Here is a 17,858-nt window from a genome sequence, read left to right on the forward strand (position 1 = left end):
TGTCCACAGTAACTGACACCAGGTCAGCCCGCTGGATGCCCTGAGCTTGATCTCCGGTGTCTCCAATCCCGACTGCCCCCTTACATCAGTCTCCCCTCACTCTTATACCCTGCACTGATCCACCTCTGGCACCGGACTCTTCTTTGCCTTCCCAGCTGGGTTTTGGCAGGAAGCGAGGAAAAGACAGCTGGAACTTCTCTCATTTGTGATTTACAAGGTCACTTTCCCTGGTTCCCAGCAGTTACTTTTCTTCAGTAATTTTCTCAATATCCCTAAACTCCCCTGCCTGCTGTTAGTTGTTATTTCTTATAGTTCCACAATTATAGGTATCAACATAACACATTATAATCGAATCTATTGTGTTACTCACTCTGGTTTGAGCTTACATTGTGGTTACTGACAGACAAACTCTGTTCTTTCCCCCGATCTGATTACAGATTGCAACAGTGGGTTCAGTGAATGGAATGTCTGATCAGTGTTGCCATGGTGACCTGTCTGCAGTGAATCGATTGTTTGAGTTTCTAACTCAGACTAAACTTTTCTTTCCCATGATGCACATTTAAGTTAAAGTCAATGTATTTTAGCCATTTTATGTTGATAAAGTGGTTAAACAGCACATGGGGTCCTAGGTTTTATAAATAGGGGTGTGGAGTACAAAAGAGCAGAGGGCATGTAAACCTGTACAAATCATTGGTTAGGCTGCAGTTCGAATATTGTGTCAGGTTTTGGGGATCTTACACCAGGAAGGATGTCGAGGCCATGGAGAGGATGCAGAGAGATTCACTGAGATGATACCAGGGAAGAGAGGCTTTAGTTATCAGGGGAGATTGGAGAAACTGGGGCTCTTTTCATTAGAACAAAGGGTAATTGGAGATCTGAGGGAGGTGTTCAAAGTTTGATCAGGTAAATGAGGATAAACTATTTCCACCAGTCGATGAGTCAGTAATTCGAGGGCATCAAATTCAAATCATCACCAAAAGGCTCAGACCACGGGAGGAACTATCGAGCACACTGTACAACAATGTTCGGGACACTCACTGTCCCTCCGGATCGGTGTCCGGGGGAGGAACTGATGGGTTTCTCTTATCTTTGGGTTAACTGATGTTCTCATCGAGGTGATGGATGTCTGTGGCGGGGAATGGGGTATTCTGAGCACCTAGTGTCCGCCATAAACACTCTCCAGTCAGGTACAGCACGGGTTAGATAAAGCTCCCTCTACATTGTCCCATCAAACACTTCCAGGCAGGTACATGGACATGTTACCAATACCTTCTCTGGATACCAAGGCTAGGAGAGGCACTCTGGAAGGTATGGCGAGCTGCGGTTTGTCCATGCGAGTAACCGAAGGTATGAGAACTAAAATAATCACAAGTAATGATCGAGTGTCAGTCGTGGCTCAGCGGTAGCAGTTTTGTCTCTGAGTCAGTAGATTGTGGGTTCAAGTCCACCTGTAGAGACTTGAGCACAAAATCTCAGCTGACATTCCAATGCAGTACTGAGGGAGTGCTGCCCTGTCAGTGTTCCCATCTTTCGGATGAATCGCTGAACCGAGGCCCCATCAGCCTTCAATCAATATCACTAAAACAGATTATCTGACCAGTATCACATTGCTGTTCGTGGGAGCTTGCTGTGTGCAAATTGTCTGCCGCATTTCCTACATTGCAACAGTGAATGCACTTCAAATGTACTTTGATGTTGTTGTACCTCATTGGCACTTTGGGACATCCTGAGGTCAGGTAAGGTGCTACATAAGGACAGGTCTTTGTTAAATGGAGAAAAGTTCCAAAAAAGGATCAGTCGGTAACAGGATATCAATTAGTCTCCTCTTATATTGGAGAAATCAAGGAATCGACACACTGTGTTGGAACCAAAGCTGATTTATTTGTCAGATATCCAGAAAATAAAATTCCAGCCCAGTTACAGGAGAAACACAGCCCGACTGTCAGAATGAACACGGTTCAGTCCCGATGTGATTCACAGCAGAATCCAATCCCTGCAGTCACTTGTGAACTCGCTGGTGTTTCAGCAGGTGGGATGGGGCAGTGAATCCCTTCCCACACTCAGCGCAGGTGAACGGCCTCTCCCCAGTGTGGATATGTTGGTGTTTCCTCAGATCACTTCTGCTTTTAAAGCTCTTCTCACAGTCATAACATTTAAATGGTCTCCGATTGGTGTGAACAACTTGGTGTGCAGTGAGATTGCATGACTGAGTGAATCCCTTCCCACACACACAGCAGGTGAACGGCCTCTCCCCAGTGTGAACTCGCTGGTGTCTCAGCAGACTGGATGACTGACTGAATCCCTTCCCACACTCAGAGCAGGTAAACGGCCTCTCCCCAGTGTGGATACGCTGGTGAGCCAGAAGGTTGGATGAATTTGTGAATCCCTTCCCACACACGGAGCAGGTAAACGGTCTCTCGTCAGTGTGAAAACGCAGGTGTCTCAGGTGGTGAGATGATTTCATGAATCCTTTCCCACACACACAGCAGACGAACGGTCTCTCTCCAGTGTGAATTCGCTTGTGATGAGTGAGGTGAGATGAACAAGTGAATCTCTTCCCACACTCTGAGCAGGTGAATGGCCTCTCCCCGGTGTGAACTCGCTGGTGTTCAATGAGGTTGGATGAAATAGTAAATTCCTTCCCACACACAGAGCAGGTGTACGGCCTCTCCCCAGTGTGACTGCGTCGATGAATTTCCAGCAGGGACGGGGAACGGAATCCCTTTCCACAGTCCCTACATTTCCACGGATTCTCCATGGTGCGGGTGTCCTTGTGTCTCTCCAGATTGAACGATCAGTTGAAGCCTGGTCCACACACACAACATATGTACAGTTTCTCCCCGCTGTGAATGGTGCGATGTTTTTTCAGGCTGTAACTGGTTAAAGCTCTTTCCACAGTCTGCACAGGAACACTCACTCGGGTATGTGTGTCTCGGTACTTTTCCAATCACACTGATGTTTGAAATCTTTTCCCGCAGACAGAACAGACAAACATTTCTCTTTCCACATTCAGAGGCCTATGATATTCATGTTGCGGTGGATCAAGTGACTGTCAGATCTTGGTGATGTTTGGTGTGAGTTTCCCATCTACAAATCTTCCCTTTCTAATCCCCTGTAAAAGGAGTTTACAAAAGTCATCACTAAGGACAGGATAGAAATTCAGAACAGTCAATTCTAGTTTCTATGGTACACACATTCCTCTCTGGTGTCCCCACAGCTGTAAATCCCCGTCACACACACTATCCCTACTCCCCATGCTGAAATCCAAACCCATTACATCATCTCCAACATTTTTTCCTTCTTGCTGAAGGTGCTGACTCTGGCTGGGTTCAGTTCTGCACTCACTGGTTCCCCTCCCTCTCTGACCCTGAAGGTGCTGACTTTGGCTGGGTTCAGTTCTGCACTCACTGGTTCCCCTCCCTCTCCTCCCCTGAAGGTGCTGACTGGCTGGGTTCTAGTTAGGCCACAGCTAGAGTACTGTGTGCAGTTCTGGTCACCACATTACAGGAAAGATGTGATTGCACCAGAGAGGGTACAAAGATTTACTTGGATGTTACCTGGACTGGAGAATTTTATCTATGAGGACAGATTGGATAGGCTGGGGTTGTTTTCTTTGGAACAGAGGGGAGACCTCATTGAGGTGTATAAAATTATGAGCGGCCAAGATAGAGTGGATAGGAAGAACCTATTTCTCTTAGTAGCAGGGTCAATAACTGGGGGGCATAGATTTAAAGTAATTGGTCGAAGGTGTAGATGGGATTTGAGAAGTTTTTTTCACCCAGAGGATGGTGGGAGTCTGGAACTCACTGCCTGAAAGGGTGGTAGAGGCAGAAACCCTCATAGCATTTAAAAGTACCTGGATGTGCACTTGAGGGGCCAAGATAGAGTGGATAGGAAGGACCTGTTTGCTTTAGCAGAATGGTCAATAACTCAGGGGGCAGAGAATTAAAGTAATTGGTAGAAGGATTAGAGGGGAGACCTAAATGAGGTGTATAAAATTATGAGGGCCTGGATAGAGTGGATAGCAAGGACCTCTGTCCCTTAGCAGAGGGATCAGCTGTGGCTCAGTGGGTAGCACTCTCATCTGAGACAGAAGGTTGTGAGTTCAAGTCCCACTCCAGAGACTTGAGCACAAAAAAAAAATCTAGGCTGACACACCAGTGTCGTGCTGAGGGAGAGGAGCCGACTTTCGGATGAGACATTAAACCGAGGCCCCGTCTGCTCTCTCTCTGGTGGATGTAAAAGATCCATTGGCACTATTTCGAAGAGCAGGGGAGTTATCCCTGGTGTCCCGGCCAATATTTATCCCTCAATCAACATAATAAAAATAGTTTATCTGGTCATTATCACATTGCTGTTTGTGGCAACTTGCTGTGCTCAAATTAGCCACCGCGTTTCCCACATTGCAACAGTGACTATGCTCCAACAGTACTTCGTTCTCTGTAAAGAACTTTGAGATGCCAATCGTCGTGAAAGGCGCTGTATAAATGTAAGTCTTTCTTTTTTGTGCCGTTGCCTACAGGGCTACAGACCAAGAGCTGTAAAGTGGGATTAGGCCAGAGAGCTCTGTGCCGGCTGGCAGGGACACGATGGGCCCAATGGCCTCCTCCTGTGCTGTAAATGTCTGGGATTGTATGATGTCACAGGTCTCACCAGCAGTCGCACTGCCTGATGGGTGATTGACAGCCCAGAGTCCACGCCTGCGCACCGGGAACCGTGTCCGGCACAGCGCCTCCCTCTCGGTCGCAATGGTAATAACTGCCCCCTCCCCCCACACTCGGAGCTGCGCCTGCGCACTCGGATCCTGTGGCACGGAGTCGGCATGGGGCCTTCCGGGGAAAGGCGTTTGTGTCCGTTTAAGAGCCGCAATCGGAGTTTTCTCCGCTCCGATTGGGTAAAGAATTGCACGGGGGGGGGGGGGAGGAGGGAGATATGGAGAGAATAAAGGGAAATCCAAACCTGAGAGTACGCACATCCGGGTCCCGAGACCAGTTTGGCGGAACGCGCTCGCAGGACACGTGACACGGGCCCATGGCCTGATTTACGGGAGCTTCCGACCAATGGGGAGCGAGCGGGGCGGCCTGGAGCAGCGATCCGGCGGGTCCTCCAACCAACAATCAGGGAGCCCGAGGGGCGGGACTTGCACCGTTGATTGTTTGAGCCGCAGCGCGCGACTTTGTGCAGTCCCTTGTTCAGGGCCTTAAATATATTCAATGACCCAGTCTCTACAGCTCTCTGGGACGTAGAATTCCACAGATTTACAACCCTCAGAAGAAATTCCTCCTCATCTCAGTTTTAAATGGGCGGCCCCTTATTCTAAGACTATGTCCCCTAGTTTTAGTTTCCCCTATGAGTGGAAATATCCTCTCTGCATCCACCTTGTCGAGCCCCCTTCATATCATATGTTTCGATAAGATCACCTCTCATTCTTCTAAACTCCAATGGGTATAGGCCCAACCTACCTTCATAAGTCAACCCCGTCATCTCCAGAATCAACCTAGTGAACCTTCTCTGAACAGTCTCCAATGCAAGTATATCCTTAAATACAGAGACCAAAACTGTATGCAGTACTCCAGGTGTGGCCTCATCAATACCCTGTACAGTTGTAGCAGGACTTCTCTGCTTTTATACTCTGTCCCCATGGCAATAAAGACCAACATTTCATTTGCCTTCCTGATTACTTGCTGTACCTGCATAGTAACTTTGTGTTTCATGCACAAGGACCCCCAGGTCCCTCTGTACTGCAGCACTCTGCAATTTTTCTCTATTTAAATTGTAATTGCTTTTCTATTTTTTCTGCCTCACATTGGACAACCTCACATTGTGCCACATTGTATTCCATCTGCAAAATTTTTGCCCACTCACTCAGCCTGTCTATATCCCTTTGTAGATTTCTTGTGTCCTCTTCACAATTTGCTCTCCCATCCTTCTTTGTATCATCAGCAAATTGGCCACATTGCATTCGGTCCCTTCATCCAAGTCATTAATATCGATTATAAATAGTTGAGGCCCCAGCACCAATCCCTGCAGCACCCCACTAGTTACCGTTTGCCAACCGGAAAATGACCCGTTTATTCCGACTCTCTGTTTTCTGTTCGTTAGCCAATCCTCAATCCATGATAACCCCGGGAACTTCTATCTTGTGCAGTAACCTTTTATGTGACACGTTATCAAATGCTTTCTGGAAATCCAAATACACCACATCCACTGGTTCTCCCTTATCCACCCTGCTCGTTACATCCTCAAAGAACACCAGCAAATTTGTCAAACATGATTTCCCTTTCATAAACCCATGCTGATTCTGCTTGATTGAATTTATGCTTTTCCAAATGTCCTGCTACTGCTTGCTTAATAATGGACTCCAACATTTTCCCAACGACAGATGTTAGGCTAACTGGTCTATATTTCCTGCTTTTTGTCTGTCTCCTTTTTTAAATAAGGATGTTAGATTTGTGGTTTTCCAATCCGTTGGGACCTCCCCAGAATCCAGGCAATTTTGGTAGATTAAAACCAATGCATGCACTATCTCTGCAGCCACTTCTTTTAGGACCCCACACTGCAAGCCATCAGGTCCAAGAGACTTGTCCGCCTTTAGTCCCATTATTTTACCGAGTACTACTACTTTAGTGATAGTTCCTCCCTCCCTATAGCAGCCACAGTGCGAAAGTGGTGAAGGGAGTGAATGATGAAGGTGGTGGGTGGGGTGCCAATCAAGCGGCTGCTTTGTCCTGAATGGTGTCGAGCATCTTGAGTGGTGCTGGAGCTGCACTCATCCAGGCATGTGGAGAGTATTCCATCACATTCCTGACTTGTACCTTGTGGATGGTGGAAAGGATTTGGGGTGTCAGGTGATTGAAAGTGATTTGACCAATTGAGGGTAAGGAAAGAGGCATACATTAAGTAGATAAACAACAGGGTAGGGCATGATAAGGGAGAATACAAAGGGATCAGGAGAGAAGTAAAAAAAAAAAAATTAGGAAGGCAAAGAGGAAATATGAAATGAAATTATCAAGGAACATAAAACAAAATTCAATATTTTACAGGAAGATAATAGGAAAAGGAAGGTTGGGATGGGAATAGGGCCATTAAAGGATAGACAGGCAATGCCACGAGTAACGATAGCGAGATGGCAGAAATATTAAATCATTATTTCGCTTCGGTATTTAGATAGAACAGGTGGACATGACATGAGTAATGAGAAGTGCATTTAAAATAAAGAAAGGGGATACATTAAATAAACTAATCAAACTCAGGATAAAACCTCTGCATCCACGTATTTTAAAAGAATCTAAGAGATATCAGAGGCATTACTGCACATATTTAAAAATTCTTCAGAAAAAGGTGTATTGCCAGAGGACTGGCGAACAGCTAACGGAGTACCTATATTTAAGGAGGAGAATAGAACATGTCTAGGTAATTACAGACTAGTTAGCTTCACATCGGTGGCAGGAAAAATAATGGAATCCCTACTAAAGGAGAAAATAAAAACAAAAAGTATAATAATGAATAATGGTCTTCCACAAGGATTAGGGCTGGGACCACTGCTGTTCACATTAACCAGTTAGACTTTGGAATCAAAAACACAATTTCTACATTTTACGGGTTATGTAAGAAAACAGGAAAGGCTCTCCGTTCAAATAGATCAAGTACTAACTGCTAATGCAGAAGACCAAGTCATGGAGGAAGTAGTTCAGAAGCCAGAGAACATTGTTAGGACAAAGATGCAGTTGGTGAGGTGCAGGGAGATTCTGGCGGTAGGGAGGTGGGTGATGAGTGTGGTAATGATGATGAATTGGTTACCGAGAGATAGGTCTGTGCATATTGAAGATATATGACAAAAGGTACTGGAGGAGCAGCAGGAAGGGCTAAATGACAGTGTAAGAAATCCTGTAAGGACTCAAGCTTCCCATGCAAGAATGGCTTAGAAAAATCAAGGCAATTTCCTTTGTTATACTAACAGTTTTTGGTGAAAAAGATGTTTGCAAAGAATATTTCAAATATGAATAACTGTCAACCTGCGGCTAAAATAATACTGGGACTTCGAAAAGTAAATGGTGGTGTTCTTCTGAGAAAAAATGGGAGAGATATAACCAAATAAAAACAATGGAACTGGTCAGGAACGTTGAAGTAGCTGCAAGAAGCATTTACATTGGAGGAGGGAGAAGGCCAGGAGGAAAGGTGATCCACATGACATTGATTACAGAGTGGAATCTAGACAGCAGGTGGGTGATATACAAGAACCAGGTAACATTAACAAGGGTAAACTAGGGGCCAAAAGATGGAACATCTACAGTAAGCTGTATAGACGTGAATGCTGAATGCATTCGGAATCAGCAATTCCAAAACACGAGGTTACTGCAGCACTCAGGAACTCCAGTGTTGTGGGAATATTATAAACATGGCTGACTGCAGAGGATGGTGCACAGGGACAGGAGGAGCCTGTTCCACCATTCAGTTCGATCTGTACCTCAACTGCATTTACCCACTTCTGCTCCATAATCCCTTGATGCCCTTCACCAACAACAATCTACCCATCTCAGTCTGGAAAATGGTGAATGGTTTGATCCTCGCATTCAGTCTTTTAAGGGAGGGACTTCCAGATTTCCACAACTCAGTGAAATGAATTTTTAAAAAAAAGTAAATTAAAGGAAAAACATATATTCAGGCACAGCAGAGTGGACAGCAGGGATGTGATGTGGGCCTGGATGTCAAAGACACGAGGAGATTAAAGCTGTTGATCCTGTGAAAGAGCTGTCCAATTTATTCCCACACCCAATCCTCTCCCCATAACCCTGAAAATTAGTTCTCTCCAACTACATGTCCAATTGCCGTTTGAACGTCCCAATGGAATCTGCTTCCACTGCCCTGAGGCCTAACCAGTGATGTGTAAAGGTTCAGCATGTATTGAATTCAATGCCCCCGTTTACAAAGCCAAGTATCCCACAAGCTTTCTTCACTGTCTTATCAACTTGCCCTGCCACCTTCAAAGGTTTGTGAACATTTACCCCAGTTCCTTCTGTTCTTTCACAACCCACAAAATAGCACTATTTAGGTTACAATGCCTCTCCATGTTGTTTGCCCCAAAGTGCATCACTTCACACTCATCCGCATTAAACTGTATCTGCCCATTTCTCCAGTCTGTCCATGTCCTCCTGAAGTCTGCTACTATCCTGCTCACTATTCACTACGTTGCCAAGTTTTGTATCACCTGCAAACTTCAAAATTGTACTTTCTATCCCCAAGTTCAGGTTATTTATATACAACAAGGAAAGCTTATCGTGAATGGTCTCGGATTTCTCGCAGATTTATCTCCATTCCGAATAAAATATCATCTTTTCCTCATTCAGTTCTTCGACCAAATTCTGTTCCTTTTCATCCAAAATATTGCGCAATGTTGAAAATTCAGAGTCGATGAGGTTCTGCGACTGATTCGACTGTTCCTGTGAAGACAAAAAGAGTTTGTTAAAAAAGGAAGTAAAACTATCGCAGGTCACCAGCACATAGAAACATAGATGCAAGAGTAGGCCATTCGGCCCTTTGAGCCTGCACCACCATTCAATATGATCATGCAACTTCAGTATCCCATTCCTGGTTTCTCTCCATACCCCTTGATCCCTTTAGCCGTAATGCTTAATAAACACCAAGCCAAGCTGCTGAAAATGCACAGGGATAGAGTTTTGTTAGCCGGGCATGGGGTGCATAACACGCTACCCGTACAGGCACAGCCCATATCGGCCCACTGAGAATTCACCTTCATTTCGGAGATGCTCTCTTCGAGCTTAAACTTAAAATCTTAAGAAGGTTTTCTTCTTCCTCAGAGAATGTAGGATTGTCTTCATTTTTTCCTGAGATTGAAACTCAGAGATCTAGAGATAATTGGCAAATGGCAAAAAAAAAATCCAGGGGATAAATGAGCGGATACATTTTTACACAGTGAGTTATGGTGATCTGGAGTGCCCTGCCTGAAAGGGTGGTGGAAGCAGATTCAATAGAGAATTGGATAAATAGTTGACTAGGAGACATTCACAGGGCTCTGGGGTAAGAGCAAGGGAGTGAGACTAATGGGACAGCTCTTTCAAAGAGCCAACACAGGCACGATGGGCCGAATGGCCTCCTCCCGTGCTGTGTGTTTCTATGATTCTAGGTGCTGACAGCAGAGTCGGGGCTCTGTTAAAATTAGAAAGATTAAATGTGAATTTTAAAATAAATTCTTAGCTGGACCAACTGTTTTAACTTCACTTCATAATGGTTGCAGCTGGTGCAAAGCTGAAGTGGAGTCAAACTCTCTCCTGGCCCACGGTCAATGGAAACTATTGGTCTTCAGAGTTACTCTGCACATCTCCCCTCGCCATCAATCTCAAACTGCTTTGCATCAACACAGAGTATGCGGCATGACTGTCCCAATCACACTGAGCCGGGACATACTGAGTTAAGACATGCAGAATCAGCTGAACTATGAACAGAAGTACTGAGCTTTTGAAACTTCAACAACATTAGATTCACAGTAAGATTCCTGCCCTCCTCCAGCTCACAAGATATCCTGAAATTTAAATAAAATGTAAAGTCAGGCAACACCATGTTTCCTATTGGGAAGAAGAGCAGGGGAGTTCACCTCAGTATCCTGGGTCAATATTTATCCTTCAACCAACATCACTAAAACAGATGAGCTGGTCATTGTCACATTGCTGTTCGTGGGATCTTGCTGTGCGCAAATTGGCTGCTGCGTTTCCTACTTTACAACACTGACTACGCTTCAAAAGTACTTCATTGGCTGTAAAGCACTTTGGGATGTCCTGAGCTTGTGAAAAACACGATATAGTCTTTCTTTCTACGGGATTAACACACACCATTATTGCAGCATGACATGTCCTCTGCTAGAAACTGTCAGACACAAGTCAGCGATAGTGTGTGACTGAGATAGTCCTGATACAGCATCATTTCCTGTCGTTGCTGATTCAATCATTTCTTACCCATACTCCAGCTATGAGCAGATTCTTCACACTACAAGTCTAATTTAAGCACACACATACACACCTTACAATAGAGGACAGCCCCCTCAAAAAAACAGAAGATCCCATGCACAGATCGTCTTTAACCCATGACTAAGATTACCCACCATTATATTATAGGGATTATTTGCATCCTTCCTCTGCCTCACCATTCCCACTCCTCATCCCATCCCCCTCCCCATCCCATCCCATCCCCCTTCCTCTCCCCATCCTCATCCCATCCCCCTTCTTATCCCCCTTCCTCTCCCCCATCCTCATCCTATTCCCCCCTCCCCAATGCACATTGGGCCCATACTCTCTCGAGTTAAGAAGAAAGAGAGGTGTTTTCATTGAAACACAAGATTCTGAGGGGGACTGACAGGATAGATGCTGAGAGGTTGTTTCCCCTGTCTGGAGAGTCTAGAACTAGGGGACATCGTCTCAGGATAAGGGGTCGGCCATATAAGACCGAGATGAGGAGGAATTTCTTCACTGAGATGGATGTGAATCTTTGGAATTCTCTAACCCAAAGGGCTGTGGATGCTGAGTCTCTGAGTATATTTAAGGCTGAGACCGATAGATTTTTGGACTCTGGGGGAATCAAGAGATATGGGGATTGGGCAGGAAAGTAGAGTTAAGGTCGAAGATTAACCAAGATCTTATTGAACGGGGGAGCAGGCTCGAATGGTAAAGCGGGGGGGACCCTGATAATAAAGGATGACAATAAAGAATAATAAAGAACCTAGTTTCCCCTTAATTGCATCTATGCTATTCTCCTCAACAACTCCATGCAGCAGCGAATCCCACATTCTCAACACTCTCTGGGTAAAGAAGTCATCCTCTTAAAACTGTGCCTTCATATAGTGACAGGAGGGAGATAATTGCACCAAGACCTGCCCCCAACTCCTCCTGTCTATTTTTCTGTATTACCAATTTGGTTTTTTTAAGACTCAGAAGGTTATGGGTTTAAGTCCTGCTCCAGAACCTTTAGCACAAAATCTAGGCTGACACACCAATGTAGTGCTGAGGGAGCGCTGCACTGTCGGAGGTGCCGTCTTTCGGATGAAATATTAAACCGAGCCCCCGTCTACCCCCTCAGGTGGATGTAAAAGATCTCAGGGCACTATTTTGAAGAGCAGGGGAAGTTATCCACAATACCCTGGCCAATATTTATCCCTCAACCAACATCAACAAAAACATATTATTTGGTCGCTAACACATTGCTGCTGGTGGGAGCTTGCCGTGTGCAGATTGACGGCCACGTTTCCGACATTACAACCACAAGTACACTTCAAAAGTAGTTCCAGATCACAACAACTCGCTGTGTTTAAAATAAAAAGTTGCATTTCACCCCGCTTCTTAAATCGGTGTCAACACTGAGCCACGTGAGGAGATATTAAGACAGGTGAGCAAAAGCTGGTAAAAGAGGCAGGTTTTAAGGAGCGCTTTAAAGGAGAGGGGTAGAGAGGCGGAGAGGTTTAGGGAGAGAATCCAGAGCTCAGGGCCCAGGCAGCTGAAGGCACGGCTGCGGTTTGTGAATTTAAAAATGATCCGCTATATGGTGCCCACTCCAAATAACAGACTTGGCAGGTCCGGAATTAGGTGCATTACCTTCCAATAGATGAAACATTTGATCTGTGCCCTCTGCAGCACATCCTGTACCCAGCAGCCAGGCCTGTGGCTCACTCACTGGGCAGCAGACCCTGTCATTGCAAACACTATTTCAATGTGTTTCCCCTGTGTAACAATCCACAACAACATTCAACACATTATATATAGTACAGACTGGAGCAAACACATCCCCCTCCTCCTCAATCCCCCCTCCCCTCATCCCAGCCCTCACCCCCCGGGTATAAAACCAGGCGGCCGCTCCCACCGGCTCCAACTCACCGACACAAGGGCCCAGCGCCGCGTCACTGGCGCCCAGCCCAAACACACTGCCCGAGCTCCGAGTCCCACTGAGGCCCGAGTCCCTCACTCTGAGTGACAGGCGCTCCGGCCAATCCGCTTCCCCCCGGGAGAGCCCGCCCACGAAAACCCACCTCCCTCACTCTGGGTGACAGCCGCTCCGGCCAATCCGCTTCCCCCGGGAGCTCATCACCGGGCCGCTCCTGGCCAATCAGCGCCGCCGGGAGGCGGGGTTTGCGGCCATGATTTGGGTTGAGCGAGGCTGCGCTCGGAGCTTGGCGGTTGGGTTGAAATATTTGAATGTTTAACGGGCGGTGACCTTTGCCCCTGTGTTCCACTCCAGGACATTGTGACGTATTTACTGAGGCGGCCGAGAGCTCGGGCCTTACACTAAACATCCGTAAGACAAAGGTCCTCCAGCAGCCTGTCCCCGCCGCACAGCACTGCCCCCCAGTCAGCAAGGTCCACGGCGTGGCCCTGGACACCGGGGACTATTCCCCAAACCTCGGGAGTCTCTTATCAACAAGGGCAGGCATTGACCACCAGATCCAACACCGCCTCCAGTGCGTCAGTGCAGCCTTCGGCCGCCTGAGGAAAAGAGTGTTTGAAGACCAGGCCCTCAAACCGACCACCGAGCTCATGGTCTACAGGGCTGTAGTAATAGCCGCCCTCCTGTATGGCTCAGAGACATGGACCATGCGCAGCAGACAGCTCAAGTCGCTGGAGAAATACCACCAATGATGTCTCCGCAAGATCCTGCAAATCCCCTGGGAGGACAGACGCACCAACGTTAGCGTCCTCGACCAGGCCAACATCCCCAGCATTGAAGCACTGACCACACTTGGTCAGCTCCGCTGGGCAGGCCACATTGTCCGCATGCCAGACATGGGGCTCCCAAAGCAAGTGCTCTACGCGGAGCTCCGTCATGGCAAATGAGCCAAAGGTGGGCAGAGGAAACGTTACAAGGACACCCTCAAAGCCTCCCTGGTAAAGTGCAACAATCCCACTGACACCTGGGAGACCCTGGCCAAAGACCGCCCTAAGTGGAGGAAGTGCATCTGGAAGGTTGTTGAGCTCTTCGAATCTCAGCGCTGCGAGCGTGAAGAGGTCAGGCGCAGGCAACGGAAGGAGCGTGTGATAAATCAGTGCCATCCCCACCTTCCTCCGACGAATATCTGTCCCAGCTGTGTCAGGGTCTGTGGCTCTCATATTGGACTGTTCAACCACAAAAAAACTCATTTTAGGAGTGGAAGCAAGCCTTCCTCGATTCCGAGGGACTGCCTATGAAAAAAAAGAGGGATTGGCGGGACAACAACAACAACTTGTGTTTATATAGCGCCTTTACCGCAGTAAAAGGTCCCCAGGTGCATCACAGGAGGGTCACAGATTGTTTTGTCTATTCCGGGGCGGATCTGTGATTGTCACCGAACTAATCTGCCTCCCACAATATCTACAGAATCCCGGGAATACCCGCAACCTCCCCGAGAATGGTCTTCATCATCATTGCCGGTTTCTGGAACCAGGATGACTTGCTTCCACATGGGTTCGCAGATGTTTCAATGAAGGAGCCGATATTCCAGTCTTGAACTCCAATTGAAGGGTGGAAGATGCCTGTGCCTGGATTGTTTTAACGTATGGTGACCATCTCACACCAGCCACCACACGGGATTGACAGAGCTCGGCCTTTATCCAGTGGCAAGGGTTAACCAGGACGGCAGGAGACCTGCTCTGATGCAAGGACCTAGTGCGCACACATATCGCAGTGTGGGCAGGTCCGTGCTGCCCCTGGGCTCTCGGCTCTTCTGGGCCCCGTACCCTCATTCACCGCACCTCCGCCACGATCTCTCACCGCTCCTCTGCCACGATCTCTCACCGCACCTCCGCCACGATCTCTCACCGTTCCTCCGCCACAAAAACATTCGCCGCACCTCCGCCACGATCTCTCACCGTTCCTCCGCCACGATCTCTCACCGTTCCTCCGCCACGATCTCTCACCGTTCCTCCGCCACGATCTCTCACTGTTCCTCCGCCACAAAAACATTCGCCGCACCTCCGCCACGATCTCTCACCGTTCCTCCGCCACAAAAACATTCGCCGCACCTCCGCCACGATCTCTCACCGTTCCTCCGCCACAAAAACATTCGCCGCACCTCCGCCACGATCTCTCACCGCACCTCCGCCACGATCTCTCACTGTTCCTCCGCCATGATCTCTCACTGTTCCTCCGCCACAAAAACATTCGCCACACCTCCGCCACGATCTCTCACCGGTCCTCCGCCCCGATCTTTCCGCTCCTTGGCTGTACCTGGATCCCGCTGATGTTCCTGCCCACGCTCCAAACTGCGACCTGGGTTTTGATGATGTCATCCAGTCGCCCACCTCGAAGCCGTCGCACACTTGTAGCAGCTCACTCTGGAAGCTGCAGTGGTATGCTCTTTTATCCTCCCGACCCACGATGGCTTTTTTTTCTTCAAAAATGTACTTTATTCATATAAAATTTTCACAATACATTGGAAAATAGTTCAGTACCTTGCGGTCAGCAATTCCATACAATTCGTTTGGATGCTGACAACAGTTCCATACGATGCATTAGCGTGCATTTCATTTCAAGGTACAGTTTAGTACAATCCGTAAATCACGTTACATGTAGTACTGTGCAAATAAGGGTATTACATGGAGCAGATAATAACAGATTTACATTACATTCCAGGATACATTTCAATACCGATCACGAATCACGTTACATGTAGCACTATGCAGATGAAAGCAGTACATGAAACGGATGAGAATATATATTTTTTTTTTAATCGTAGCCAATCTTTCCAATTCTTTGTCAGATCACAAACGCCAGAGGTCACCTTGCACACATCAAGGATACCCTGCGCTAATGCTCTTAGCCAAAAGGCCTAGAGCCCAAGCACCATTCCTGGAAGTACTGCAATACCAGGTTCGTGCCATGGAGGTGGATGGGTCAGCAACCCCACACACCTCCGTGGAGGTGGATGGGTCAATCCACCCCACCCACCTCCTATGAGAATATATATTTTTTTTAAATTCGTAGCCAATCTTTCCAATTCTTTGTCAAATCACAAACGCCAGAGGTCACCTTGCACACATCAAGGATCACTCTGCGCCAATGCTCTTAGCCAAAAGGCCTAGAGCCACTGCACCGTTCCTGGAAGTACTGCAATACCAGGTTCGTGCCATGGAGGTGGATGGGTCAGGCCCCCCACACACCCAGGAGGTGGACTCCTATGAGAATATTTTTTTTTTTTTTTAATTCGTAGCCAATCGTTCCAATTCTTTGTCAAATCACAAACGCCAGAGGTCACCTTGGGCCCATTCAAGGATCACTCTGCGCCAATGCTCTCAGCCAAAAGGCCTAGAGCCACTGCACCGTTCCTGGAAGTACTGCAATACCAGGTTCTTGCCATGGAGGTGGATGGGTCAGGTCCCCCACACACCTCCGTGGAGTTGGATGGGTCAAGCCACCCCACCCACCTCCTGTTTCCAAAAAAGCAAACATATACCTTCCTGATCCAGGGAGAACCACCCGGAGGTCATGGTGGCTACTCCCCTGTCAGGTCAGTTACGCATGATCTTAGCCAAAAGGCCGAGAAGAATATATATATATATTTTTTTTAATTCGTAGCCAATCGTTCCAATTCTTTGTCAAATCACAAACGCCAGAGGTCACCTTGCACATGCCAAGGATCACTCTGCGCCAATGCTCTTAGCCAAAAGGCCTAGAGCCACTGCACCGTTCCTGGAAGTACTGCAATACCAGGTTCGTGCCATGGAGGTGGATGGGTCAAGCCATCCCACACACCTCCGTGGAGGTGGATGGGTCAAGCCACCCCACCCACCTCCTGTTTCCAAAAAAGCAAGCATATACCTTCCTGACCAGGGAGAAACCACCCGGAGGTCATGGTGGCTGGTCAGGTTAGTTATGCAGATCTTAGCCAAAAGGCCGAGAAGCGATACATTGTCCGCATACAACTACGCCATCCGCCACAGGCCGAGAAGCGATTAGAATATGTCCTCTCACAGGTTGGGGTGACCCACGATATTCCAGGACCCACGCTGCTCTTTTATCCTCCTGACCTGCGGTGGTGTCCTCTCACAGGTCGGGGTGGCCCACGATGAATGAATGCCCCGGGAATAAGTTGCCCTGATATTGACGCTCAGATTGTAATTATTTCTGTGGTGCCCAACTTTAATATTCTCCTGAAAGTCCCACTGCAATCCAGTTCCAGTTTCATTGAGGGTGTAAAAGAAAAGATAGCCATCAGTGGCTAACTAAAGAAGTAAAGGACGGTATCCAATTAAAAACAAGGGCATACAAAGTGGCCAAAACAAGTGAGAGGACAGAAGATTGGGAAGATTTTAAAAGCCAGCAAAGAATGACTAAAAAAATCATTAAGAAAGGGAAGATAGACTATGAAAGTAAACTAGCTCAAAATATAAAAACAGATAGCAAGAGTTTCTCTCGGTATATAAAAAGGAAAAGAGTGGCTAAAGTAAATGTTGATCCCTCAGAGGACGAGAACGGGAATTAATGATGGGGAACATGGGGATAGCAGAAACTCTGAATAAATATTTTGTATCAGTCTTTATGGTAGAGGAGACAAGCAATATTGCAACAGTGGATAGTCAAGGGGCTATAGCAGGGGAGGAACTTATCACAATCACTAAGAAGTAAGATAATGGGACTAAAGGCAGATAAATCCCCTGGAACTGATGGCTTGCATCCTAGGGTCTTAAGAGAAGTAATGGCAGGGATAGTGGATGCATTGGTTATAATTTACCAAAATTCCCTGGATTCTGGGAGGTCCCAGCAGATTGGAAAACGGCAAATGTAACACCACTATTTAAAAAAGGAGGCAGACAAAAAGCAGGAAACTAGACCAGTTAGCCTAACATCTGTGGTTGGGAAAATGTTGGAGTCCATTATTAAAGAAG

The 17,858-nt window shown here is 47.1% G+C and overlaps 1 protein-coding gene and 2 pseudogenes across 5 annotated transcripts; all 3 read right to left on the reverse strand.

Moving 5' to 3' along the window:
• Nucleotides 1-1,861: 1,861 nt before the first annotated feature.
• Nucleotides 1,862-12,957, reverse strand: LOC139252428 (zinc finger protein 154-like). 5 transcript variants are annotated; one of them, XM_070873422.1, is made up of 3 exons: nucleotides 12,879-12,957; nucleotides 9,265-9,440; nucleotides 1,862-3,112 (listed from the first exon to the last, which is right to left on the reverse strand). In XM_070873422.1, exon 3 carries the CDS (start codon nucleotides 2,756-2,758, stop codon nucleotides 2,000-2,002), a length of 759 nt encoding a protein of 252 aa, XP_070729523.1. In that variant the 5' UTR covers nucleotides 2,759-3,112; nucleotides 9,265-9,440; nucleotides 12,879-12,957; the 3' UTR covers nucleotides 1,862-1,999. The 5 variants fall into 5 exon arrangements, with proteins under 5 accessions (XP_070729523.1, XP_070729522.1, XP_070729520.1 ...); XM_070873421.1 differs by having other exon boundaries at nucleotides 9,209-9,440; XM_070873419.1 differs by having other exon boundaries at nucleotides 9,006-9,440.
• A 3,325-nt stretch (nucleotides 12,958-16,282) lies between these two features.
• Nucleotides 16,283-16,521, reverse strand: LOC139252434 (U2 spliceosomal RNA; annotated as a pseudogene).
• Nucleotides 16,522-16,646: 125 nt separating this feature from the next.
• On the reverse strand, nucleotides 16,647-16,878 carry LOC139252433 (U2 spliceosomal RNA; annotated as a pseudogene).
• Between the last annotated feature and the right edge of the window lie 980 nt (nucleotides 16,879-17,858).

The sequence above is a fragment of the Pristiophorus japonicus genome, unplaced genomic scaffold (genome assembly GCF_044704955.1).
Source record: "Pristiophorus japonicus isolate sPriJap1 unplaced genomic scaffold, sPriJap1.hap1 HAP1_SCAFFOLD_468, whole genome shotgun sequence".
Taxonomy (NCBI): Eukaryota; Metazoa; Chordata; class Chondrichthyes; family Pristiophoridae; genus Pristiophorus; species Pristiophorus japonicus.